At 52.5% G+C, this 26,336-nt stretch overlaps 4 protein-coding genes and 1 long non-coding RNA gene across 13 annotated transcripts in view; 3 read left to right on the forward strand and 2 right to left on the reverse strand.

The window, feature by feature from the left end:
• Positions 1–26,336, forward strand: part of LOC137143264 (zinc finger protein 436-like) — a 604,313-nt gene that overhangs the window by 338,121 nt on the left and 239,856 nt on the right. The window lies entirely within an intron of this gene.
• On the forward strand, positions 373–7,711 carry CFAP119 (cilia and flagella associated protein 119). Of its 2 annotated transcripts, XM_067533008.1 has the most exons (8): positions 373–415; positions 3,831–3,862; positions 5,589–5,758; positions 6,157–6,227; positions 6,402–6,518; positions 6,751–6,808; positions 7,194–7,280; positions 7,492–7,711. In XM_067533008.1, the coding sequence occupies exons 1-8, from the start codon at positions 389–391 to the stop codon at positions 7,668–7,670; spliced, it is 741 nt and encodes a 246-aa protein (XP_067389109.1). In that variant the 5' UTR covers positions 373–388; the 3' UTR covers positions 7,671–7,711. The 2 variants fall into 2 exon arrangements, with proteins under 2 accessions (XP_067389109.1, XP_067389110.1); XM_067533009.1 differs by lacking the exons at positions 373–415; positions 6,157–6,227.
• PHKG2 (phosphorylase kinase catalytic subunit gamma 2) lies at positions 4,848–17,631 on the reverse strand. 8 transcript variants are annotated; one of them, XM_067533004.1, is made up of 10 exons: positions 17,490–17,631; positions 16,731–16,871; positions 15,326–15,501; positions 11,789–11,843; positions 11,282–11,347; positions 10,961–11,124; positions 10,270–10,360; positions 9,791–9,944; positions 9,476–9,601; positions 4,848–5,339 (listed from the first exon to the last, which is right to left on the reverse strand). In XM_067533004.1, exons 2-10 carry the CDS (start codon positions 16,823–16,825, stop codon positions 5,235–5,237), a joined length of 1,032 nt encoding a protein of 343 aa, XP_067389105.1. In that variant the 5' UTR covers positions 16,826–16,871; positions 17,490–17,631; the 3' UTR covers positions 4,848–5,234. The 8 variants fall into 8 exon arrangements, with proteins under 8 accessions (XP_067389105.1, XP_067389097.1, XP_067389100.1 ...); XM_067532996.1 differs by lacking the exon at positions 4,848–5,339 and adding an exon at positions 7,891–8,771 and having other exon boundaries at positions 17,490–17,629; XM_067532999.1 differs by lacking the exon at positions 4,848–5,339 and adding an exon at positions 7,891–8,771 and having other exon boundaries at positions 16,731–16,868; positions 17,490–17,594.
• On the forward strand, positions 17,985–19,843 carry LOC137143292 (uncharacterized). The gene is made up of 2 exons (XR_010917142.1): positions 17,985–18,099; positions 18,791–19,843. It is a non-coding gene; the product is annotated as an uncharacterized lncRNA (long non-coding RNA).
• Positions 20,034–24,678, reverse strand: TMEM265 (transmembrane protein 265). The gene is made up of 3 exons (XM_067533019.1): positions 24,525–24,678; positions 20,994–21,250; positions 20,034–20,552 (listed from the first exon to the last, which is right to left on the reverse strand). Exons 2-3 carry the CDS (start codon positions 21,240–21,242, stop codon positions 20,394–20,396), a joined length of 408 nt encoding a protein of 135 aa, XP_067389120.1. The 5' UTR covers positions 21,243–21,250; positions 24,525–24,678; the 3' UTR covers positions 20,034–20,393.

Consider the following 26,336-nt stretch of genomic DNA (forward strand, 5'->3'; position numbering starts at 1 on the left):
GGGGTTAGTCGCCCAGTGTTCCGGTCGATGATTGGATGATGTCAGAGACAGGCTGGGGATTGGGTGAGACATGCAAGAGGCGTTCTGTCATTGGATTATGATCCAATCACGGAACTAGGGGTACGCAATGATTGGCTGACGTCCCCTGAGCCGAAAACTAACCGTTTCTGATTGGTTGATGGAATAAAGGCTCGCTCATGGCCCAGGAGAGATAAGCCGTGTGATTGGCTGGGCAAAAATAGCCTTGTCGATTAGCTGATGAGGTCTCACCCGTCCAGTGAAGTCTTCTCTGATTGGCTCCGGTCTCAATACCCTCTCTGATTGGCGGAGCGGGGGTTGCCGTGGCGACGCGCCCCGAACGTCAGGGGGAGCCGGCTCCGCTGCAACGATGGGGCTGGGAGGCGGCTTGAGGCTGGTGAGCGAGGGGCCCGCGTGGCTGTACATTGTCCCCATGGCGACCGCGCCGCGAAGACCCTTCCCCGGGGTGGGGGGTGGGGCACTTCGATCGTCTTATGAATATGTATGAGCTTCGCAAAGCTTCGGCACCGTCATGAATATTAATTAACTGCGCTGTCAGCTCATTAGTATGCATTAACTAATAGGCCCGCCAGCGAATTAATATTCATCCTCATCAACTGTCATCGCGTGGTGAGTCGCTAATCGGTCCCCTCAGTGAGCGCGTCAACATCCCCCCGATTAACGCGCCCGCCCCGATCAAGATCAGTGAGGTCAGAACGCGTGCTGCTGGCTCGTTAGCGGCGTGATTCATTAATATGCATGGGCTAATTAGCATCGTTACTTGACTCAGGAATTATTCACCTAATGTTAGCGCAGTCCGCAGCCACCGCCTCGTCGCAGGCCTCACTCGGACAGGCCACCAAGGCCACCTCATGAATATTCATCCGCTCATGAATATTCATCCGCTCGGGTCCGTGTCGCATCTGATTAGCATGCGGGGGCCGTCCCCATCCGGCCGGGTGGGACACGTCCGGCGCCAAGTGACTGAGCGACCCCGGCCCAGCCGCCCACGTGAATCTTCACCCCCGTGGCAGAAATGGCAATGCTCGTTGCCTCATACATATTCATCACTCCCTCAACCGGGGATATTCGTTAACTCGCTACATCACCTCATTCATTAGCCGCTTTTTGTCACTATATGTGGCCTGATTACTATCACCCTGGCACCTAGGAGGAGCCCTCGTCATGGACCAGGATCCCCTTGTGCTAGGCGCTGTACATTATTTATTAGGTGTATTACGGTAGCAGCTAGATGCCCCAGTCACTGACCAGAAGGACTGCATTGTGCTAGGCACTGTACAGAAACAGAATATAAAGACAGTCCCTGCCCCAAAGAGCTGACAATCTCAGCATGAGGCACAAGACACCAGATGGAGACAGACAATATTAGCCAACATGATCGGCACAAACCAGCAGCCTAACCACTGTCGTGTTTTAATTGTCATCACTCATTAATAGATAATGGGGTGGAGAGTTTGTTTATACATTGTGCAGATGCCACCAAACTGAGAGGGAATTTAAGAATTTTAGAGGACAGGATTAGAATCCAAAATGACTTTGACAAATTGGAGAATAGCTTTGAAATCAACAAGATTTCAAATCAATATTGCTTTCAATAAATGCAAGTGCAAAGTTTTTCTCTAAGGAAGGAAAAATCAAATGCAGAAATACAAAATGGGGAATAAGTGCTGAAAGTGGTAGTGTTGCTGAAAAGGCTCAAGGGGTTATAGGGAAATCACAAATTGAATAAGAGTGAACAATGTTCCAGAGGGGTAACCGTGTTAGTCTGTATACAGCAAAAACAACGAGAGTCCTGGGTTGCAGCCCACGAAAGCTTATGCCTGCAGAAATTAAATTTGTTAGTCTTTAAAGTGCTACAGGAATCTCGTTTTTTTTTAGTGAACAATGTGATGCAGTTGTGAAAAAGGCTAATATTGTTCTGGGGTGTTTTAAGAGGGGCATTGTATGTAAGACACGGGAGGTAAGAGTCCCACACTACTTAGTACTGGTGAGGTCTCAGCTGGGGGACTATGTCCCATTCTGGACCCCACACTTTAGGAAAGATGTGGACAAATTGGAGAGAGTCCGGAGGAGAGCAACAAAAATGATAAAAGCTTTAGCAAACCTGACCTTTGAGACAGGGCTAAAAAATATGAATGTTTAGGTTTGAGAAAAGAAGACTAAGCAGGGACCAGCTAACAGATTTCAGATATGTCAAGGGCTGTTTTAAAAAGGACAGCGATCAATTGTTCTCCATGTCCACTGCAGGTAGGACAAGAAGTAATGGCTTTAATCTGCAGTAGTGGCGATTTAGGTTGGATATCAGGGAAAATTTCCTAACTATAAGGCAAGTTCCTAACTAGAAGGTTAGTTATAAGGCTGGACCAGGCTTCCAGAGGAGGTTGTGGAATCCCCATCACTGGAGGTTTTTAAGAACAAGTTGTACAAACACCTCTGAGGGATGGTCTAGGTATACTTGGTCCTGCCTCCATTCATGGGGTTGAACTGGATGAGACCACTCGAGGTCCCTTTCAGCCCTGCATGTCCATGATGCTGTGATTTAGCTGAAATTTTCAATGGAAAAGTTTCAAACCTATTCTACATGGTAAAACTTTTCATTTCAACTTTGTTTCATTTAATTTTATTTTGACTTTTTATATTAATTTTAATATATTTATGTGTAGTATTTTATATTCTGTTATAATGTTTTAACAATAACAAAATGTTTTATATTGCTCTACTTCACAAGGCAGTTGGGAGGATAAATACACTCAAGATGCTGAGAGACAAGGTGGGTGAGGTAATTCCTTTTATTGGACCAACTTCTGTTGGTGAGAGAGAGATGCTTTCAAGCCTCACAGAGCTCTTCTTGAGGTCTGGGAAAGGTACTCTGAGCATCATAACTAAATGCAATGTGGACCAGATTGCCTAGCCTAAGTAGTTTGAGCTGTGATGCTCGGAGTATGGTTCCCAGAGCTGAAGGAGATCTCTATATGGCTCAAAAGCTTGTCTCTCTCACCAACAGAAGTTGGTCCAATAACAGATATTATCTCATCCACCTTGTTTCTCTAATATCCTGGTACCGACATCAACACAGCTACTACACTGCATGCAACAATTAAAGATTCTGACGTGCTTTGAAATTACTGAGGAAAAGCAGTCACTAAGAACTCATTGTTGTTACTATTATTATAAAAATAAAATGTTTTGACATTATCAAAATGAGGCAATTTGACATTATCGAAGTGAAATGCTTTGATGTTTCCAAAGTGCAATTTTTCAAAATTTCCATGAGAAATTTCAGCTTTTTATGCCGATTTGGAACAAAACCAAATTTCAAAACGTCAGGTGGGAAATTCTGTTTTGTACAGTAGGATCTTGTACCTGTATAGACTATAAGTAAGCATGTCTCATGAAATCAGCACCCACTGGTGATTAATCATGTCCTCATGAATATTAATCACATTGCTGATCACCTCATGAATATCCATCACATCCTGCCAGCTGATTGTCTCCTCAATGATATTGATTACATTGTTGATTGGCTCATGATAGTCATCATCTCACACGGGTAAATTTTCTCTTGGATACTGATCATCTGATATTAATTAGACTATTGATCACCCCTAGCTGTTACTAACCCTTAGGAACATTAACCAGCTAAACCTCCCTTTCCAGGTTAATTCATGACATGCACCCTCCGCTTTATGATTCAAGATGGCCACTACCCAAGCTACCCCATCCTGGCTAGCCCCTTCTCCCTCCCTCCCCCACCATGATGTTCACTAACATTCCACACTGCTCTCTTTCAGCCCCAGTCCCATGAAGCCAGGATCTGCATGTGGTGAGTAGCATCCAAGCCCTCCAGAGGGGGCACTCTAGGCAGTGTCACTGTGTGGCTGTTACTCACTTACCCACTACAGAGACATCTTCTTAGGGCCAGGCGAGCCATCCTCTCTGGTGTTGCTATGTAGCTATTACCCACCTCCCCACCCCAGAGGCCGCTGCAGCTCAATGCAAGGCAAGCCACTCCATGTGGCATTACTATGTGCCTACTACCCAGCTGCCCCACCCAAACTGTAGTTTCTCATAGTTAATTATGCATATTTTATTGATTTCTTCACCCCCCCCCCCCCCAAAAAAAAGTGGAGAACAAACAAGACAAAAAGAACAAAAAAAAAGCAAAAGGGGCGGGGCGGGGCGGGGCAGGGCAGGGCAAGGCAAGGCAAGGCAAGGAGAATGACACCTTGATTTCCCTCTGATAGGAATTAAGCAAAGGTGTCTAAAAAGTCAGACCCAATCTTTTCAAATTTGTCTGAGGTCCCTCTCCTCTGAAATTTTCCCACTCTTTAGTTGCCAGGTCAGCCAAGTCACCCTGCCAGGCATCTGTAGAGGCAGTCTGCTCTTCTGTCTCACCCACACAGGTCCTTTGGCTCTAACCACAGCTCCAGAGAACCAACCTTTCCAGGAGTTGAAGTGTTTCTAAACTGATGGGATTTAATCCAACCCCTAGTTCTGGGAAGTCATTTTTGAAGGCAGTAACTCAGCCATTCTCACATTTCTCCTCCTACCTACTGCTATCCAAAGGATTGTATTCTGGCACAGGCCCCAGCCACTGCAGCCAGTGGTACTCCATAGATCATGTGTTGAGTTTGTAGTAGTTTGTAAGGCAGGGCTCCAGGCCTGGCAAAGGCAATATAAATTAGGGATGTTTTTTTGGGCCAGCAGGGAGTCATGCCAGGCTAGAGCATCCAGGAGGAATGCAATCAGGTTTGTACCTAATGCAAGTTGCTTAATCTGCTGGTTAGTTTTTATGATGTATTCAGAGATTTTACACATGTGCCCAGCAAGCCAGCTGACTACTATGCATAAACCTGGCTCTTATATAGCACTTTTCACCAGCAAAACTCATAGTGCTTTACACAGCAGGGTGCTATGATTATCCCACTTTGTACAGATGGAGAAACTGAGGTGAACCAAGCTCCACATCGGTTCTGGAGTCTCTGGTGCACCCAGCACATAGGACCAAATATGTCCTTAAACTGCCAGTAATGTCCTGGAGCTGGACCAGGTTGGGGGTATTGTTGGTGGAGTAGTTGGAATGGCAGAAACTGATCCTCTGGGATCAGCTGAGGCCCAAAGTATCTCCTCATCCTCCTACATCCATGGTCTCTTGTCGCTGTCCAGCAATGGGCCATCGAGCCCGTGCAGGGGATTCAAGTGACGCTCTTTAACAGTGTTGGGGTTCCTCTCCCTGGTGTAGGAAGTACCTGGATGTTCACTCCATGGACCTCATTGACAAAGCACAGACCAGCGACGAGCTGAAGAGGTAACTGATTTTAGGACTCAGGGAAAGCTCTGATGTGGGTCAGTGCCCCCCAGCCCTAGGGAGACACCCCCACCCCCTGCGCTTGGGCTTGGGGTCCCCCCATTGCCCTTCCACTGTAGGGAGAGCACGCCATACCACCCAACCTGTACTCTCAGGTTCCCCTAAATGCCCTCACCCTGGCAGGTGCCCCTTGGTGGGAAGACAGCCCACTCCTTCACTATCAGTGCCCCCTCCACCCCAGGTTGCTGGCAGAGTTGTTCCAGCTGCAGGGCTGGGAATCGGACCCACGGGCAGGCATCCTGCTGGATCTCTACTTCTATACGGTGCAGTTCAGCCGGGAGCACAGCTTCAACCAGGAGCAAAGCTCTGCCTTCTTTGCCATCGTCAAGGACACCCATGAGGCATGTGTGGGTAAGAGACTGGCCAAAGGGAGGCGCCGTCCCCAGTGGGAGGAGGGAGTCCAGGAGCGGTGCAGGGGGGTGAAGAAAGGGGGAGGAGCCTTAAGGGAAGGCTGAAGGGAATAGGTGGGGCTGAAGAAAGGGGGTGAGTCTCAAGGGAGGAGCCTACAAAAATGCATATGGGCTATAGAGGAGCCTGCATGAGTTGGGAGGCACACGGAGGGGGAGGAGCCTATAGGGTGGGTGGGGCTCTTGGGAGGAGGTAGGGTATGGCTACCCAGAGAGGCAGTGCCTATGGGGGCAGCCAGGGGGAGGGAAGAGGAGGAGCCTGGACCTTGAGGGGAGGAGCTTGTAGAGTGGGTGTGGCCGTGGGGTGTGCAAGGTCCCACACACCCATATCTGCTCCCCCAGAGACACCGCTGCCCAACGTGGAAGAATGTTACCACTACTTCACTGAGCTGCTCTTCTGCCACGCCATCCGGGTGAGCCCTGCTGCCCCGTCACGGGCTCTGCACGCAGCCAGAGGAGCAGCTTCAGCCAGGGCCCCCTTGCTGCTGCCAGTCCCCTCCTGGCAGGGCCCAGTTAAAGAGGGGGAGGTCTGTGGAGTGGGAGCCCCTGTCCATCTCCTGCCTCATCCTCTCCTCTCCCCCCCCCAGCGGCCTCCGTTCAGCATTGATCTCTTCAGCCAGGAGCAGCTGGCACTCATGAGCGACTACGTGGTGAACACCTACTTCCGCCACTTCAAGCTGTACAAGTATGCCTTCACCCCACAGGTATGGTGCCCCCTGGGGAACAGCACCCCCTGAGTGTCAGCCACACACAGAGCACCCCCCAGGGAACCTGGCCTGCCCCACCACCTCCATGGGGTTCTCCACACAGAGTGCCCCTTCCTGAGTCCTCTACCCTCACAGGGCAGGGCTGACCTAACCCCAGCAGCCGTGCCCAGCCCTGGGGCAGCCTCAGCCACTGCCGCTTCTGGGCCTGGCCTGCTTTCTCCCCCCACAGGTCCGGCTGGATGTATCGCTGTCTTACGTGGGAATGCCAGAGCTGGCGGTCGAGCTGGGTGAGTGGAGGGTGCTCACTGAACCCCCAGCCCCTCCCCCAAGTTCTCAGCCACGTGGGTGAGCTATGGGAAGTGGCCCCTCCTTTGTGCCCATTGAGGGGGTCATTTGGGAGGTTAGGATGAGACAGGACACTTTGGTCATTTCCTTGCTGCTGCTGCCCGCCAGCAAGCCCTCGGACCTTGAATCCAAGGTGAAAATGCTCTCACACTAGAGCAATTCCCTGCCCCAGAGCTTTGAGGCAGCCGGTTTTTGATCCCAGCAGAGCAGGGCACCTGAGGCTGCTGGGTGGTACAAGCTCACAGGCACTACAGGAGGGAGGAGGGGATGATGCCAACCCCCCCTCCCCACCCTGATTATCCAATGTCTTCACCCCACCCTCAACAGGAGAGGCAGGTGAGAGCGTGAAGGTGCCTATCATCATCCCAGAGCAAGAGGAAGTAGCAGACAGTGGAACCACAGCCCCCAGCGAGAGTAAGAAACCACAGTAACCTTGATGAGTGAGGGGCCTGGACCGAGATGAGGGGCCTCTCGCCTTGGTGAAAAGAGGGGCCTCCAATCTGGCCTCAGGGTGGGGGATGGGGAGTGGAACAAAAGCCTTTTCCCTCTAGGGGGCACCTGCGCTGATCTGGCCCAAGGTGGGGGGCTGGCTGGCCACTCTCTTCACCCCCACTCTCCTCTGCAGGTCCCAGGGCCCCCCTGCGGGAGTACATCTCGGCTCAGCTCTGCCAGGAGCTGGCCCAGCTGCGGCTGGCAGTGGAGGAGCGGCTGCAGGCGAGCGAGGAGCAGTTCAGCACCAAGCTGGCCCAGTTGGAGAAGGTGCCCAACTCCAGCAAGGGGAGCGGCCGGGGCCGCCGGAAGTGAGGAAAGAGGAGAGTGCAATAAAGGGCTGTGGTTCTATGGTAGCAACGTGACTCATTGCCCTGGGAAACTGCCCCCTGCTGGGGGGAAACTTCAGTCCCAGCATCCCCCCTACTGACCTTGCCCAGGGGGACACTCCCAGCCCTGGGGTCCTCTGCTGGTGCCCCCCACCGTAGGGCAAGCCTCCCTGCTGCAAACAAAGGAGGGAAGGAGGCCCAGGCGCTGCAGGGGTCATAACAAATTTTTATTCTAACTCACAGGAATTCAGACACACAACAAGGAAAAAACAAAAATAAACCAAGCTACAAAGGGGCCGGGCTGAGCCCAGCGCAGCAGGGGAAGCATTTGGCCCCATGCCCCCAACTCCGCCATCTGGGGGGAGTGGAGCGTTTGGCCCCATCTCCCCCAGGACACAGCCACTGACTTAGTACAGAGAGGCAAGGGCAGGGAGATGCCAGCTGCCCCTGCATGCCTGACAGATGCACAGCACAGCAAACCCCTCCACTGCCAGACACACACGGGGTCTCCCCCACCTCACCCAGGCAGAATTGCTCCTTCCTGCCCGCCAAGATCCCTGCCAGACACTGGGACCCCCAAGATCCCTGCCAGATCTGCATTAGGGCTTTCCCCACCTCTGATCCCTGCTATGCCCTAGGGTCTCTCTTGGCCTCAAGTCCAGTGCAAGCATCTCCACCTGCTGTCACGGGTCCCAGTGTGGGGGAGGCCACCCTGGGAGCTCCCCCCCAGGCCCAGCCTGGTCCCTACCTGCTACTGAAGAGGGGCAGTGGTGCTGCCCAGCTCCACCCCCTCCCCATAGCCCAGCTCCACCCCCTCCCCATAGCCCAGCTCCACCCCCTCGCCCTCAGCACCCAGCAGGGCAAGCAGCAGGGCCTTGGGCAGGTTCTCAAAGAGAGCGGCCCGATTCTGCTGCTCGCCCTTCTTGACCCAGTGGCCATAGATGCGGAAAGCACAGGCGTCGATGAGCTTGCGCACGCCCTTCAGCGCGTAGGGGTCGCGTAGCAGCAGCTCCCGCGTCACTGGCCGTGTCCGCACCCGATAGCTGGAGAACATGCGGATGGAGGCCAGCACCGTCCACACCAGCACCTGCCCCACACAGGAGGGCAGACCATGAGTATGGGGGGAGGTGCATGGGAGAGACCATTATCCCAGTGTGGGGGGAGCATCATTAGCCCTGTCCCAGGTGTGGGAGGAATGGAACAGCAGGAGAGACCATTAGCAAAGGCCAGAGGGGGAGGCCACAGGGGAGACCATCAGCACAGGGCAGAGGGAAGGGAGGGCATGGGCCTCGGGCAGAGACCATTATCCCAGTGTGAGGAGGAGAGGGGCCCGGTGGCAGAGGAGAAACCATTATGCCCACCATGGGGAAGCAGCTCACAAGAGCCCATTAGCCCAGTGCGTGCGGTGGGGGGATGGTTATTCCAGCACAGGGGAGGGATAAGGAAGAGGGATTGGGGGAGTCACAAGAGCCCAATAAAGTAGCATGTGGAGGAAGGAAATGTGCCCAGAAGAGTCCAGCAAAGCCCATTAGCTCAGTGCAAGCAGAGGGAGAGGGGGAACCTGGGATACCTCAATGCAGGCAGGAGGGGGAACCTAGGAGAGCCCATTAGCTCAGAGAGTGAGGGGGGAGAATCTGGGAGAACCCATTAGCTCAGTGCAGGCAGGGGGCAGTCATGGAGGACAAGAGCATGATCCAACATGGGCAGAGTTCTTGCTGGAAGGGCCCATTGCTGTGATAGGAAAAGCCCTGGAAGAGCCCCAGCTAGTGGGGAGGGGAGAGGGTGACTCACCCTGAACCGGCGGTAGGGGCTGAAGTGCCGGACCGGGCGCCCCACGCAGCGCTGGAAGAAGGGATGCTGCAGGGCCTGCTCTGCCGTCAGCCGCTCCGATGGGTCCACACGCAACAGCCGTGAGATCTGCAGGGACAGGAGTCAGAGGGAATTGAGCCACTAAGACCATGGGGGGTAACCAGGGAACAATCCACTCAGGATAAGGGATGGGGAAAGGGGAGGGGGTGGAGCTGTTCTATTCAGGATGGGGGTGCAGGGAAGGACGCTGATCCAATCTGGGACCAAGAGGGTGGGGGGTGGGGTTCCTGCTCTCACCAGGTCCTTGACGGTGTCAGAGCGCTCATCCCACTCAGGAGAGCTGAACTGGTAGTGCCCCTCCATAATCATGCGCAGCATCAGCATCTGCTTGCGGTGCCAGAATGGGGGCGAGCCGGCCAGCAGGGTGAAGAAGATCACACCACATGCCCATCTGGGGGGGAAGGAGAGGTGTGCGTGAGCTGGGGAAACTGGTCAGTCCCTGCCCCCCCCATGCTCACAAGGTGGGTGCGTGGCTGGCAGGGCAGTTGGGGGCACAGCGGGGCATCTAAGGGCCATGATGAGAACTGAGGTAGATGGGGAAGCCCTTCTCCCCCCCTCCTCCCAGCCCTCCAGGAATGAGCCCTTCTCCCCCCCTCCTCCCAGCCCTCCAGGAATGAGCCCTTCTTTCCCCCTCCTCCCAGCCACCTCCTCCTGCCCCCAGGAATGACCCCTTCTTCTCCCAGCCCAGCGGTGACTGATGAAACAGGGAGACTCACAGATCCACCTCCTGGCTGTAGCCCGGGTGTGTCTCATCCATGGAGCACTTGAGGATCTCGGGTGCTAGGTATCCAGGGGTCCCACACAGCTCTGAGGGGGCGGGGGAGAAGAAGAGAGAGCGGAGACTAATAGCCTCCCCCCACAAATTCCCTCCTGGATCAGCTCCAGGGACCAGTCAAGCCCTGCCAAAACTGTCCCCAGAAGCCCTCCCACATCCCACCAGCCCAGCCTCCTTTCCCCAGAATTGGCCCCACAGGTCCAGTCAGCCCCCCACACAGTGGTGTGTGCTCCCCTCCAACCTCTCCTTGCCAATTGGTCAGCCCCTTGGCCTCTCCCCTCCCCACACCCTTCGGCTCAGTGGTTCTCAGCCTATGGCCCGCTTGCAGCCTCATCAGCACACAGCTGCAGCCAGGTGACACCTCAGGGCCATACAGGCAGTACATATATATATTGCGTGGATGAGGCCCATGTAACACACACTGATAGCTGCGTATGCACCCCACAGGGGTCAACAGGTGAACCACTGCTTTGGATTGACCCAGCCAGCCCAGCCTGCACCCCAACCGTAGATCAGGTTGGCCCTCCCCGCTGCCCTCCCCTCCTCTCAGGCCCAGCCAGCCAGGCCTCTCCTGTCCCCACCAGTGCTGGCCCCTGGGCCAAGCCTGATCCCCTCCCCCAGCCTGCTCGGACCCCGCAGCTTCTGTCCTGGCTCCAGCCGGCAGGAGAAGCCGAAGTCGCTGAGCTTGATGTTGAGCTGATCGTCCATGAGGATGTTCTCTGGCTTCAGGTCACGGTGGATAATGTGCCTGGCATGCAGGTAGCTCACGGCCTCCAGCAGAGCTCGCATGATGCACCTGGCAGGAGAGAGAGAGCCAGATCACTCCTGTCTCCTGCAGCCACTGCCTCCCCCAGCAGGAGGCACTGTGAGGAGCAGGGCAGGAGCGCTGGCTGTGGGGGAGCGCCTGGCAACGCCAGGCCCAGCTTCTCCCAGCAGGAGGCGCTGTACAGTACCTGGTCTCCTTCTCACTCAAGGTCACTTTCTCAGTCAGGTAGTCAAACAGCTCCCCGCGCCGCATCCTGGGGAGAGAAGGGGGTGGGAGGGAGAGAATCGGCCCTGGTGAGACAGGGCAGGTGGGAGGCAATCAGCCTGGGGAGCCCGACGGATTGAGGGGAAGGGAGCGCAGTCAAACTGTACAGGATGTGGGGGTCCCACCTCTCCTGAGCTGTGGGCACGAGGTTGTGGGCACAGGTGCCACCACCCCACAGCAACCCTGGGGTCTGCAGGAGGCTGGCTGGCTGGCTCCGCTCCTGGCATGAGCGCCATGGGCCATGAGGGGCCCCTGCAGAGGGGGGGCACACGTGAGAGCCCTGAGGCATGGGGGGCCCCTGCGGTGAAGCTGTAGGTATGGGGAGGGGTCATTCATGGTGGGACTCTGGAGAAAAGCAGAGGATGTGCAAGTTGGGGGGGGGCCCTGAGAAGGGGGCATGAGCGCACAGGGCGGGGGATCTCATACTCACAGATCAAAGACCAGGAACATGAACGTAGACGACTCGTAGGAATCGATGAGTGTGACTGGGGGGAGGGAGAGAGAGAGAGAGAGAGAGAGAGAAGTGAGAGGGTGGGGGATTCAGTGGGGCACTCCTTGCCATAGGGCAGACTTCTTGCCATAGGGGTGGCCCAGGAGATCTGGGGGGTGGGGGGGAAAATCACTGGGTATAGAGGCACTGCAAACAAGGTGTGTTATTAACTGGGGTTAAATTAGCAATGAAGACACAGTTACTTGAGCTAGCACGGGGAGGGGAAGGGGAGTGTGTGAAAAATCGACTCTAGCCCTCTAAGCTTCAACCTGAGCTGCTGCTAAGCCTAGGTATACCTGTGTGGTGACCGGACACAGTCAAAGAGAGGTTGCAGTTCATTTCTTTTCTATTTGCTTATTTCCGGTAAGGGAAACAGAAACAGTAATGCATAAAAATGAGAAACAGCGAAACAACCGCAAAGCAAGAGCTGGCCAGAGTGGATGCAGAAGACAGACAGAGAACGTGAGCACCAGAAATGGCAAGCAGAGATGAGGATCAAGAAGCAGGAAGCTGTCTATAGACAAGCCCTGGAAGCTAAGCAGCAAAAAGAAGAGCAAGAAGCAGCTGCCCATAAACGAGCTGTGGAACTGAGAGAGAAAGAGGCCCAAGAAAAAGGAGGAGTGGACGTATAATCCGGACATGATGGAAAAACATGGACAGATCCTAGAGTCACCAACCTCTCCCTCTACTCACAGAACCCTTAGCTTGGACAAGTTGTGTCCTCTATACAAGGAATCAGACTGCACTGACGAGTACCTGACCACTTTTCAAAGGCTATGTGAGGTTCATAATATTCCTGGGGACAAGAAAGTCCCCACAACTGATTGCAAAACAGTCTGGTAAAGCTTTGGATGCATTTAATGAAATGTTCATTCAGGAAGCTTTGATATATTCTGACTTTAAGAAAGCTGTTTCACAAATGTTTCGAGTTACTCCTGAAGTGTATAGGCTGAAATTTAGAAATCTCAAGAAAGGTGCTGGCATGAGTCATAGCAAATATGCCTCTAAAATGTGTAACCTAATGAGAAAATGGGTAAAAGGGAAGGGGGCTGAGGATTACAACCAACCATTGGAACTTTGTGCTCAAGAACATTTCCTAAGTCTGTGGCACTGACGATGTTAGGAACAGTCTGTGGGATAAAACTCTAAAATCTGTGCAAGAAATGGCCATTCTGGCTGATTCCTTTGAGCAGGCCCAGATGTCCAATGAGTGCAAGAAGGAGGGGGCACAAACCCAGTGTAAAGGGAGGATCCTGTTTGGCCCTTGCAAAGAAGGAGGGTGGGTTGGGAGCCCAGGCATTCACCCCCCCTCCCCACAGAGCTGTTTCACTCCTGGAAATCCCCATCACAAACCTCCTGTGAAGGAGGAGGGTCCAACAGATGTTTCCACTGAGCCCCTGAGAAATCAGTGCCCTAAATTAAAAGAAACCACATCCCATCCAACCCATATTAATGCAGCTGTCCTTAACACAGACACTCCACAGCTACGCTCAGGTTATATGATCAGTTTTGTTAGGACTGACCCGGAGGGGGTAGATATGGAATTTATTAAGGCTGCTCAAGTAAATACCAAGGAGTGCCTGGTGTGGAGAGACACCGGAGCCCAGATCTCGCTGGTCAAGGGAAGCATGGACCAAAAGACTGACATGTTACCTGACCAAAAGGTGAAGCTTCTGGCCATGAGAGGATATAAAATTCCTGTTGCCCTTAACTAAGGTGCACGTGGAATGGGAATGTTACGGCTATTACTGTGGTAACTTGTAGCAAAAGGGAACATTGTGCTGGGATCCCAGGAGGAGCAGTAAAGTCCCAGCGACTGCTGAAGGGGGAGGAAAGGTCTCTCTAACTCCTCTGCAGCAGAAGGACACAGTGTTTTTCTAGGTGAGGGAGGGGAAGAGGCTGGCTCCTACATGGCAGAAAAAAGCAGCACACCCATGGGGGCAGGGAAGGAGGAGATGATCCCTGTGACTAAAGAAGCTGACCCAGGTATCAGATGCCAGCATTTTGCAGTTGAAGAAAGGACAGACCCCACTCTAGACAGCATAAGAGTGTGCCCTAGAGGGGCCCCCAAGAGAGGAAAATGGGGAGTGGTTTTTTGAAGGTGGCAGATTGCATAAGAAGGCTCCTATGGATAAAAACAAAAGCCCTGGGTGGCCCTATAAGCAGTTGGTTGTGCCCACCCAGCACCGTGGGGAATTAATGTTAGTGCATGATTGTCCTTTTGCTGATCACTTGGGGGCACAGAAAACCTGTGACAGGTTAAAGAAAAATTTCTACTGGCCTGGAAAACAGAATGATGTGAGGAACTATTGCAGGAGACCTGGAAGACCCCAGGACATCCCTTGTCTATGATACAAGAGGCATTTCTGAGGGTCACAATGGATACCGTGGGTCCCATGCCACATCCTACCAAAAGGGGGAAGAAATCTATTTTGGTGCTGGTGAATTTGCCACCAGATGTTATGAAGCAGTAGGTCTGACTAACACTGAGGCAGAGGAAGAGCCAATAACTGAATACATACAAAGGTTCAGAAAGGAGTCAACTCTAGCCCTCTAGGCTACAACCTGAGCTGCTAACCCAAGTTGCTGTATCTTCACTGCTACTTTAATCCCAGGTAGCTACTTGGGTACAAGCTGCAATATGTCTTTCACTACAGCCAAATGTACATCTGGGAACAAAGAACGTTGGCCATCTTACACAATGGGGGACTCTATCCTGGAAAGCAGTGATCCTGAAAAAGCTTTGAGGGTCATGGTGGATAATCAGCTGAACAGGAGCTGTGGCCAAAAGGGCTAATGTGATCCTTGGATGCATAAACAGGGGACTCAAGTAGGTTCAAGAGGTTATTTTACCTCTGTATTTGGCTCTGGTGTGACTGCTGCTGGAAAACTGTCCAGTTCTGGGGTCCACAATTCACAAATGATGTTGATACATTGGATAGGGGTCAGAGAAGAGCCACAAGAATGATTAAAGGATTAGAAGACCTGCCTTATAGTGACAGACTCAAGAAGCTCTATCTATTTAGTTTAACAAAGAGAAAGTTAAGGAGTGACTTGATCACAGTCTACAAATACCTCCATGGGGAACAAATAATGAGCTCTTCAATCTAGCAGAGAAAGGTCTAATATGATCCAATGGCTGAAAATGGAAGCTAGACAAATTCAGACCAGAAATAAAGCATCCATATTTAACAATGAGCATAATTAACCATGAGAACAAATTTTCAAGGTTCGTGGTGGATTCTCCATTGTCAATTTTAAAATTGAGATTGGAGGTTTTTAAAAATCACCCACTCGATTACATAAGGAATAATTTAGGGAAGCTCTCTGGTTTATTATACACCAGATCAGACTAGATGATCACAATGGTCCCTTCAAGCCTTGGAATCCATGAACTCAAGAACACACTTTTTTTTTTTTTTTTTTGCAGTGTAAACTGACATGGGGTGTCCGTGGGGGATGGAGGGTGTCACTCACTGATGTAAGGATGCCCTGCCACCTGACGCAGGATGGCAATCTCCTTGCCCGTGGAAGTCCGCACCTCCTCCAGCTGCTGTGGGGTCATGCGCTCTGGGGTCACCTCAATGATCTTCACCGCGAACTCCTGCCCCGTCTGCTTGTGCAGGCAGCGCCGCACCACACTACTCACGCCCCTGCCATGGACAGACCAACAGATGCGACAGTGAGATAGACAGACAGACACCCACATATTCATACGCTCCAAGTCCAACAGGTCTTGTTCCAGTGGTTAAATACTTACATTGTTAAACATTTACATCTTATTTTTAGTCTGAATTTGTCCAGTTTCAACTTCCAGCCATTGGATTGTGTCAGACCTTTCGCTGCTAGCTGAAGAGCCCATTATCAAATTTTGTTCCCTGCGTAGATACTTATAGACTGTGATCAAGTCATCCCTTAACCTTCTCTTTCTTAAACTAAATAGATTGAGCTCCTTGAGTCTATCCCTATAAGGCAGGTTTTCCAGTCCTTTGATCATTCTTGTGGTTCTTCTCTAAACTTTCTCCAATTTATCAACATCCTTCTTGAATTGTGGGCAGCAGAACTGGACACTGAATTCTAGCAGCAGTCACACCAGTGCCAAATACAGCTGTATAATAACCTCTCTATTCCCACTCGAGAGTCCCATGTTTATGAATCCAAGAATTGCATTAGCCCTTTTTGGCCACAGCATCACACTGGAAGCTCACGTTCAGCTGATTATCCAGCACAACTGTCAAATCTTTTCCAGACTCGCTGCTTTCCAAGATAGAGTCCCCCATCATGTAAGTGTGGCTGACATTCTTTGTTCCTAGATGTATCCATCTACATTTAACCTTATTAAAACTCACATTGTTTGCTTGCACCCAGTTTACCAAAAGATCCAGATTGTCCTGAATCAGTGATGTCTTCTTCATTATTTATCAGTCCCCCAATTTGTGTCTCATCTGCAAACTTTATTAAGGATGATTTTATGTTTTCTTCCAGGTCATTAATAAAAGCTTAAGTAGCAGAAGGCCAAGAATTGATCCCTGCAGGACCCCACTAGATCATGATTTCCAGTTTATGGTTACATTTTGAGAGGTATCAGTTAGCCAGATTTTAATTCACACATGCTATGTTCATTTTGTATCACTGTAGTTTTTTTAATCAAAATATCATGTGGTACCCAAGTCAAATGCCTCACAGAAGTCTCAGTGCATTACATCAGCTCTATTATAGACAGGCATCCCAGTGAGACAGACTGACACCCACAGCCCCCCAAACCACAATGCTCATTCCCCCTGCCAGAGATGGAGGCAACCCACATCCCTGTGTGCAGAGCCCCTCTCCTTCAAAAAACCCTCCCTCTAAGCAGGGAGCAAGCCCCTTCCCCAGGCCCCACCTGCCGATGACATCCTTGGGGTCATATTTCTGGTAGAACTCCTTGGCGCCAGCCCAGTCAGGGAGCTCATCCTCTAGCCTCACACCTCGGGTCATGCTGGCTGGCTCTCCAGGAGCTGGGGCTCAAGGACCCCTGCACCTGCTGGGGGAAGGAAGAGTCAGACAGCCAGTGGGAAGAGAGCCATGATCCCTCCCATAGACACCCCACACACAAGACCTTCCCCAAAACAGTGCTTGGGGGTGGGGAGGAGTTATATGGGTGGGGAGGGGGTGGCCCATGGGGTCCGCTGTGCCGGATCAGGGCACCTTGTGGCAGGCGCTGGCTCTGACCCAGTCGGCGGCTGCAGCGCGTCGGACCCCCAGCCCGACTGGCTACGCCCCACAGGTTCCCCTATTGTTCACTCCGCATCGCTGCCCCGCCTGCCCTGTCAGCTGGCCCTTGTCCCTGCACAAGCGCCTTGGTGAGGGGAGACCCTCGCTGCCCCGCAGCCTGCACCCACTGCTCTGGCCCAGCCGCGTTAGCTCCCTCGCCAGCTTCGTCCGGACCCTTCCAAGAGGGCTCCCGCCCACCGTGGCTCTTGCTGAGGCCTGAGCACCCCAGGGCTGGGAAGGAGGCACCGTGCGGGGGCGGGGGCAGGCGATGGATGGTCTGGTTGGCCGCGGGGGTGGGGGGAGGGGCTGGCTGGCTGGCGGAAGGAGGGGAGGGGGGGATCAGGCGGCTGCGCTAAGTCTAGGGGATCCCGCTCCCGCCCCCACTCACCCGGCACCTCGGTTTCGATTCGAACCGGACTCCCTGCCCCGCCCCCAGCGGCAGCCCCGATTGGTCGCACCGTCCGTCCCCGCCCTCTCCCACCCACGTGGCAGGCGAAGAGGCAGGGCGCCGAGGACGGGCAACTAATCAGCAGGCACCAGGCAGGAAGAGCGGGGCGTTGGCGAGCCGGGGGGTCGCGAGCCCCTAAGAAGCGGGTCTAAGAATTGAGCAGCTGCCCTGATAGGCCAATCGAGCTGTGGGGCGGGGCCAGGGTGTGGTTAATGGTGGGCAGCCGGACCAATGAGGATGGGTTTGAAGGTGAGTGATGACTCAGTTGGCCAATCAGCAATGGGAATACGAAGCAGCAAGCTGATTGACAACCCAAGCAGCCGCTCAGCCGAGGATGGGGGCGGGTAGTTCCCTGTAGCTAACCAATCAGAAACCAACAGAGGGCCAACCAACGGGGACAGAGGCGTTCTTAAGGGGTCAGCCAGAGGCGGATTCGGGGCGCTTACGCTAAGAGGTCACGTGATCTGACGGGGGCGCGCTGGACTGTCCCATGGCAGACGCTGACCCTGGACCAGACCCGCAGCAAACCCCCTGCGTCTGTCGCCCTGGTGTAAGCCGGCGGGCGGCCTCCCTCCCCTCGCCCTCCCCCCCAGGGCTGGCCGTGCAGGGTAATGACGTCAGGAGAGGGGTCCTCCATTGCTTGGCTTCTCACCCCCTGGCGATGGCAGAATGCGGCTTTTGCTGCCTGTCTGGCGTTGCCCACCGCCTCTTGCTCTGTCAGGGCGGGAGGCAGCGGGAGGAGAGGATCTTGAAGGCAGGGGAACAACCTCACAGGCCGTGAGCTGCAGACAGTCGCTTCCCTGCCTTTGAGTTCCTATATTTAGAGCACATTGGCCTTCAGTGCCACAGCAGCCTGCTGGGAGGTCATGTTCGTCCGCTCTGACCCCAAGATCCTTTTCAGCATCACTGCTGCCCAGGTTACAGTCCCCCGTTCTCTTCCCCTGGCCCATGTTTCTTGTTCCTAGCTGTGTAACTCCGCATCTGGTTGCGTTAAGACATATTTTGTTTGAATAGGTCCAGTTTACTCTGACTCAGGGATCTCTGGCAAATTGGCATAAGTGATGCATGGGGGTTTACAGAGATCCCCTGGGGCTGGTATATACATAATTCTTCACCAAAGGGGGGGCATGTGAAGTCTCTATGGACAGCCAATAGTCCTCTAATCATCTTAATCTTTGCAAACTGATGTATGGATAATATTTAAGAAGTTATGTTTTTGTCCTGAAAATTATGTTTTTAAGGTATCAACTGAAGGTGGAGGTGCTTCTCTCTCTCCCTGGCTGATCATTGTGTGTCTTCCAATGTAAATCTATTTGCATATGGAGCCACCAGCTAATCAAGATTACGATTTCAACAAGAGATCACAAAATCTACAGGAAGGAACACTCAGCAGGAAGGGGGGCCCTCTGTATGACTAAGATCAAAGAATTAGTTGGCTCTATTGGGAGGAAAATGCAGAGATACATACGGTACCTTTACCTAGGAAACAAGCAGCCAGCATGCTTGTCTTATGAACAGAGATCACAGCCAACCTGTTTGTTATTCACTGGGAGAAAGACTTTAGGAAGACTTCATTAGACTAGGAAAGTGTCTTGTTATTTAAATCTAGACACTAGAAGGCATATTATGATTTTGTTTTAGATATAACCAATTGTTTCTAATACTTTTACCTACTTGCTATTACAGGAATCTTTGTTCTTTGCTCTCACTGTACTTCTTTTCGCTATAAAAGCTAAGTGCTGTGTGTTAAGCAGTGCTGTGTTCTGAAGCAGGCACAGACAAAGCTTCCTCATGCTAAGGGCAGGGGAGGTTACAAGGTGCTCACAGCCCAGAGTAGCCTTGGGAAGCTTCACACTCACCAGGCAGTCCAGATCGCTTGGTATGACAGCCACGGCCTCATCATTATTTATCTCTCCACCAGTCTTTGAGTCGTCTGCAAATTTTATTAGCACCTATTTTCTATTTGCTTCCAGATCATTGATGAAAACGTTGAATAGTATCTGGCCTAGTACTGGTCCCTGCAGACTCCTGCTAGAAACACGCTCCATTTGGTGGTGATGCCCCATTGATGACTACTTCTTGAGCTGTCAGGCAGCTTGTGCTTAACCCATTTAACTTGTGCTCTTCTGACGTATTGTGCTATATTTTTAATCAGAATGTTATGTGATTCTAAGTCAAGCCTTACAAAAGCCTAACCAAACTGCCTTTATCAGCCACATGTGTAACCTCATTAAAGAATTAAATCCGCTTTGTCTGACAAAAAACTTCTTTTCTATAAAGTAGCGCTGTCGGGCTTTAATTGTATCTTTTCATTCTTTGTGGAGCGAATCCCCTATCAGCTTTTCCCTAATTTTGCCCAGGATTGATGTCAAACTAGCCAGCCTATAATTCCCCTAATGTGTTGGAAAGCCCTTCATCCTCCTCCTGGGATGTGAGTTCATCCTGTTTCTCGCCAAATACAAAACACTAATATTTATTGACCAAGTTTGCCTTTTCTACATCATTAGTAACAGTCTTACCATCTCCATCTAGTAACAGAAGGTGTCTTGTCCTTAGCCCTGCTAGCCCCGGATTTGTCCTTGATGTTTCTAGGTTCCCTTATCTCCATCTCTGCTGGGAATAGACAATCCTGCTCCACAGCCCACCCTGGTCTCTCTGAAGTCTCAGTCTCTAGCCACGGGGAAGCCGGTGCTGCTCCAGAACCAACATGGCTGGGGTGATTCCAGGCCAATGGTGCTGAGATGAAGCCAGGGCAACTCCCATCCTCCAGTCCCAGGAGAGGTAAATCAGATCTGGGAACATCCTTCCCCGACTCCCCAGAGCCAATGGGGATGTGGCAGGAGGTCACTCGGCCCTAGCAATCAGGTAGGAGATGAGCCCTATGAACAGCGGCACCAGGATGAGCAGAGACACCCAGACTCCGATGCTGAGAAGGGAGAAGCGGAAAGATTTCCGGGCCCAGAGATCCGCGTCGGGGGAATTTGTCTTCCACTTCTCATTGGCCTGGGGAGAAAAGGGATGGTCACCAGAAATGCAGCCCTGTCATCCACCCTCACTGCTATATCCCAGTCCCCAGTAGCTCCCAGCACCGAGCCCCTGCTATAACCAGTCCCAGGTAGCCACCGGCGCAGAGACAAGACTGCCCCCCACTATATCCCAGTCCCTGGTAGTTCCCAGCACCAAGACACAGCCCTGTTTCCCTCCCCCCTTCCTAGTCCTTGGGAGCCCCCAGCACCAAGACATAGCCTTGTGCCCCCCTGCTATATCCTAGCCCTTGGAAACCCCTGGCACTGAGACACAGCCCCATCCTCCCATCATATCCCAGCTCTTGGGAACCTCCAGCACCAAGCCACGGCCCCACACCCCCTTGCCCTATTATATCCTAGAACCCACCAGCACTGAGACATGTCCCCATCCTCCCCGCCAAGTCCCAACCCCCCTCACCTTGACAGCATAGATTAGGGCCAGCACCCCCAGGCAGGAGCAGCCGCAGACAATGCTGCCTATGGCCAGGTAGCGGAGGGTACGGGGACGTGGGGTCCTGGCAGGCAGCTCAGGCTGTGAGAGCTTCATCTGGATCATCACCGCAGTCTCTGTCGCATCCCCTGTGGGTTTCCCAGCACAACCATTCCCCAGGCCGAGTTCCATTTCCTCCTCCATGGGGCACTGAGGGCTCCCCTGGGGTGGGGCCATGAGGCCACCTACAGGGTGGAGACACAGACAATCACATGCCACATCCCTGCCCTGCCCTGCTCCAGCCACTGTCGCGCCAGGCATGGCCATGCTCCCAGCTCTTCCCTTGGGGAGAAGAATCAGGGTGCCAGGGTCACCAACCGGCTCAGGGAAGGGGTGCTGAGCCCAGAATGATGGAACAGTCCCCCTTGGCTCCCTTTTGGCTGGGTCGCCTCTGAGCCGGGAATCACTTGTCCCCTCCCTGGTTTCTATCTCCCTGAGTCATGGCTTGCAGGGGATTCCCCTCGGGCGGCACTGAATGCCAGGACAGGGCACATTCCTGAGCTTCTAAGACAGTAGCTGCCTCAGCCAGCAAAGCCCCGTCCCCCATGCCCCAGGCCCCCCTGCTGAGCCAGCCAGTCCCCCAGGCTCTGAGGGCTTCAGAGCCGTTCCCCTCCCTAGTTCGACTGTCTCACTCTATTGGCTCACGTCAAAGGCAGAGCTGAGCGCGGAGCAAACACCAGCCCAGGGGCTTTGGAATCACATCAGGAAAGTTTCCTCCATGCCCTGAAACACCCTGCTGGGCCTTGCGGAGACACTCAGGCCAAACCTAACAGCAGGGGCTGGAAAATCATCAGCTGAGAGCCTGGGAGGGGTGTGAGCCTCTAGCCTAGAGGAGGGTGCTAAAGAGAGCAACTATCCCATAGCACTAGAGCAACTGTGCCTGAGTCTAGCCAGCCCTAGGAAAGGGCAGGGATAGACTGTGGGGGACAACCCTGCTCCCCGGGGGACAGGCTGGGTGGCCCTGATGGGGAGTCTCCATCTCTGCTGGAGAAACAGCCTCTTGGGGAGGGGGCTGTGAGGACGAAGAGCTCCCTTCCCCATGGGGAAATTGTCTCACCTGGTGGCAGGGGCCTGGGCTGGGATCCCAGCTGCACCCGTCTCCCTCTGCCTGTTTGTCCACACACCTGTGAGCTCCCAGCCCAGGTCTGCCACTGCCTCTTTAGGGCTGGGTCCAGCCTCTCAGCATGAGCTCATTGACACTGACTCAAACCTGGCTGGCTGCCTCATCAAATGCACTCACCTACCTTGCCCCTCTGGCAGAGTCCCAATCAGATCTCTGGGCTAGTCTTTGAGTGTTGAAATCCCACTGCCTCTGGGGCATGAGACAGGAGAGCTGTTTGGGGTGGGTTGGGAGCTAGTATCTGGGGCAGGGAGAGCCCTGGGATCAGCTATGGCATGCCCTGACAAGCCTCTACCCCTCCTCCCCCCACTGCACACATGGGCAGCGGCAGGACAGGTGAGAGTCTGTCTGTGTGTGTCCTTCTGCCTCTCAGCATGTGTCTGTCTGGGGAGCAGCAGCCTCCAAGGCTGAGCAAATGTGTCATGAGCCCCACCTCTCCTCCTCCAGAATGGATTGAATCAGGAAGCACTTGGGGCCCAGTGCTGGGGATGATCTACCCTGGGACTCTTGGAGCCACCTGGGGAACCAGTCTTCATGCATTCCTGTGGCATGCCCAGGAGTGTCAGTGTCTCCCACTTCCCTATTCCCTTATACGGCACAGCTGGGTGTGTGTCACCTCCCCCTGCCCTTCTATGGCACAGATGGGGGTGTGAGCTTTTTTCATGTCTTTATATGGCATCTCCCAATGTCCTGTTCCCAGCAGTGCCATTGAAGGGCATGGGGAGGAGTCAGTCTACCTGGCTGTGCCATATAAGGGCATATGGGCTCATTCTTCACACAAACCAGGCAGAGCATTGAAAACATGGGAGAGACCATCGGAGCTAGCCAGCCCATATAAGGGCATCAGGAGGAAGGGTTTTTACCAGGTACCACCCAACTCTTCCAAAGCAAAATACATTTATCCTTAGGGCACAATCATCGCAGATTGTTTAGACAGCATTAAATATGGCAGTTATGGGGTGCAAAATAATACTGATCTATGCGTAAATCACAGTTTTACTCTATGAAAGCCTTTTAATTGTGTGAGTTTTAAACACAAGTTCACTGATGATGATGGAAGTTTTGAGGGATAAAATTAAAAATAAACTTATACCTGAGAAAATCAGCTGACACAAATTCTATTTAAAAGCTGGTATAAAGCTATACTAACATTTGGTATGCAATTCACTAAATACACCTGTGAAATGCAACATGCTTCACCAACATGGATGAACGAAAACACACACTTTAGAATGGCAGGGACATGTTTTTGGCCTCATTTACTGACAAAGGTTTTCCTACAGCTGTTTGCGGCATTCCATAGAAAACAAGCCCCACATGGCCATTTGCTTTATAACACCAGCAGTTTATTTTTACAGATGCATTTTGGACCCCTCACTTTTCATTTTATTTACAAGTGGTTCTTTTTTCTAAACAGGGTTTTGTAACTAGCTGAACAAAGACGACGGCCCACATTCCACATGAAACATTTACAGTAGAATCTCAGAGTTACAAACACCAGAGTTACGTACTGACCAGTCAACCACACACCTCATTTGGAACCAGAAGTACACAAGCAGGCAGCCGCAGAGAGAGGGAGAGAGAGGAAAAAAAGCAAACAGTACAGTACTGTGTTAAATGTAAACTACTAAAAAAGTAAAGGGAAAGCAGCATTTTTCTTCTGCATAGTCGTGTTTCAAAGTTGTATTAAGTTAATGTTCAGTTGTAAACTTTTGCAAGAACAACCACAACATTTTGTTCAGAGTTACAAACATTTCAGAGTTATGAACAACCTCCATTTCCGAGGTGTACGTAACTCTGAAGTTCTACTGTATCTGCTGTTCTGAATATTTTATCTAACACTCTATTTTGAGGCTTAGAATCATAGAAGATTAGGGTTGGAAGGGACCTCAGGAGGTCATCTAGTCCAACCCCCTGCTCAAAGCAGGACTAACCTCAGCTAAATCATCCCAGCTAGGGCTTTGTCACATGACATGGTCATCTGTTTCTGTTGCTTTGTCACCCAGCTCTGGTCTTTGAGCGAAACAGTTCTGTGTTAAACAGAGGCACTGCAGTGTATATCCCACTGTGATAATATTTAAAACACTCTCGATGCACAAATCAACACAAATACCTTTCATTTTACGGTTCACATCTTAAAAAACATAAGAGCTGCCATACCAGATCAAACCATGGTTCATCTTGCTCAGTATCCTGTCTCTGATGGTGGCCCATACCAGAGCTTAAGGGTGTGTACAGAAAAGGGCAATTATGGAATGATCTACCCCATCTTCCACTCCCAGCTTCTGGTAGTCAGAGTTTTAGGGTCACCTGAAGCATGGGGTTCCATTTCTGATTACCTTAGCTAATAGCCATTGATGGACCTGTCCTCCATGATCTTATCCAGCACTTTTTTGAAGCCACTTATAGTGGGATTGTCATCATGGTTGTTCTGGCCAGGGTCATCTACAACACAACCTGGGCAGTCCTCAAATTGCTTCTCTCTCAAAGTCATAGGCCTTCCTCTTTAGATAAGGAGAAAAACAGGGTTACTTACCAGTAACTGTTGTTCTTCGAGATGTGTTGCTCATATCCATTCCACTATAGGTGAGTGCGCGCCCCGTGCACGAGTCTGCGGAAGCTTTTTGCCCTAGCAACCCCGGCGGGTCGGCTCCAGCACCCCCTGGAGTGGCGTGCGCATAGCACGGCATATAGGGCGCTGCCGACCATGCGGGCCCTCAGTCCCTTCTTTCTGCCGACTCCGACAGCGGGGATGGAGGGTGGGTGTGGAATGGATATGAGCAACACATCTCGAAGAACAACAGTTACTGGTAAGTAACCCTGTTTTCTCTCTTCGAGTGGTTGCTCATATGCATTCCACTATAGGTGATTATATAGCCATACCTTTGGTGGCGGGAAGGAGTCACTGGCGAGAAACCCTTCTCAGCACGGCTCTGCTACGGCTGTGTCCTCTCTTGCCTGTTGCACGATGGCATAGTGAGAGGTGAAAGTGTGGACCGATGACCAGGTCGCTGCTCTGCAGATATCCTGCAAGGGCACTCGTTCCAGGAAGGCCGCAGAGGAAGCCTGGGCTCTGGTTGAGTGCGCCGTTACCGGTCCCGGGAGCGGTACCTTCGCCCTGTCATAACAGGTGCGGATGCAGGCTGTGATCCAGGTGGAGATGCGCTGGGTGGAGACAGGTGAGCCCTTCATGCGGTCCGTGACTGCGACGAACAGTTGCGTGGACTTCCGGAACGGTCTGGTCCAGTCTATGTAGAAAGCCAAGGCTCGCCTGATGTCCAGCGAGTGCCATCTCCGCTCCTCCTCCGAACCGTGCGGTTTAGGAAAGAACACGGGGAGGAAGATATCCTGGTTATAATGAAACTGGGACACCACCTTAGGCAGGAAGGCCGGGTGGGGTCTCAGTCGTACTTTATCCGTATAAAAGACTGTGCAGGGGAGCTCCAAGGTCAAGGCTCTTAACTCGGAGACCCTCCTCGCCGATGTAATGGCTACTAGGAAGGCTACCTTCCAGGAGAGGACGAGCAGTGGGCATGTAGCCATAGGCTCGAAGGGGGGGCCTGTGACAATAGTAAGGACAAGGTTTAAGTCCCAGAGAGGCACCGGTTCGCGAACCTGAGGGAACAGCCTCTCTATCCCTTTAAGGAACCTGATGGACATTGGATGAGAGAAGATAGACCTCCCTTCCACGGGGCAATGGAAGGCCGAAATGGCCGCCAGGTGTACCCTCAGAGAGGCCAGGGCCAGGCCCTGCATCTTTAGGTGTAGCAGGTACTCCAGAATGGCTTGTATGGTAGAGCCCAGCAGCAGGATGCCCCGTGACTGCGCCCAGCAACTGAAACATTTCCACTTTGCCCGGTATACAACCTGAGTGGAAGGCTTCCTGCTTCCCAAGAGAATGCGCTGGACTTGCTCTGAACAAGCTCTTTCTCCCTCTGCTAACCACTGAGCAATCAGGTGGAGGGAGTCCAGGTCCGGGTGGAGCAGGCGACCCTGGTCCTGGGAGAGGAGATCGTAGCGCCTCGAGAGCGGGATCGGCGTGGCGATGGATAGGTCGAGCAGCATACTGTACCAGTGCTGTCTCGGCCATGCCGGTGCGATCAGGATAATGTCCGCTCTGTCCCTCTTGATTTTCAAGAGGACCTTGGGAA

The sequence above is a fragment of the Emydura macquarii genome, unplaced genomic scaffold, assembly GCF_026122565.2.
Source record: "Emydura macquarii macquarii isolate MOO-44397 ecotype Brisbane River unplaced genomic scaffold, CSIRO-AGI_Emac_v2 contig_3305, whole genome shotgun sequence".
Taxonomy (NCBI): domain Eukaryota; kingdom Metazoa; phylum Chordata; order Testudines; family Chelidae; genus Emydura; species Emydura macquarii.

What these genes read in the sequence shown, in the direction of transcription:
- CFAP119 (XM_067533008.1), top strand. Translation starts at nt 389, where the DNA reads ATGGGGCTGGGAGGCGGCTTGAGGCTG. An exon ending in AGTATGCCTTCACCCCACAG is followed by an intron (nt 6,519 to 6,750) that starts GTATGGTGCCCC and finishes CTCCCCCCACAG; the next exon opens with GTCCGGCTGGATGTATCGCT. An exon ending in AGAGCTGGCGGTCGAGCTGG is followed by an intron (nt 6,809 to 7,193) that starts GTGAGTGGAGGG and finishes CACCCTCAACAG; the next exon opens with GAGAGGCAGGTGAGAGCGTG.
- PHKG2 (XM_067532996.1), bottom strand. Translation starts at nt 16,825, where the DNA reads ATGACCCGAGGTGTGAGGCTAGAGGATGAGCTCCCTGACTGGGCTGGC. An exon ending in TTGAGTGAGAAGGAGACCAG is followed by an intron (nt 11,125 to 11,281) that starts GTACTGTACAGC and finishes CTCTCCTGCCAG; the next exon opens with GTGCATCATGCGAGCTCTGC. An exon ending in GCCCCTACCGCCGGTTCAGG is followed by an intron (nt 8,772 to 9,475) that starts GTGAGTCACCCT and finishes TGTGTGGGGCAG; the next exon opens with GTGCTGGTGTGGACGGTGCT.
- TMEM265 (XM_067533019.1), bottom strand. Translation starts at nt 21,242, where the DNA reads ATGGCCCCACCCCAGGGGAGCCCTCAGTGCCCCATGGAGGAGGAAATG. An exon ending in CCCTAATCTATGCTGTCAAG is followed by an intron (nt 20,553 to 20,993) that starts GTGAGGGGGGTT and finishes TTTTCTCCCCAG; the next exon opens with GCCAATGAGAAGTGGAAGAC.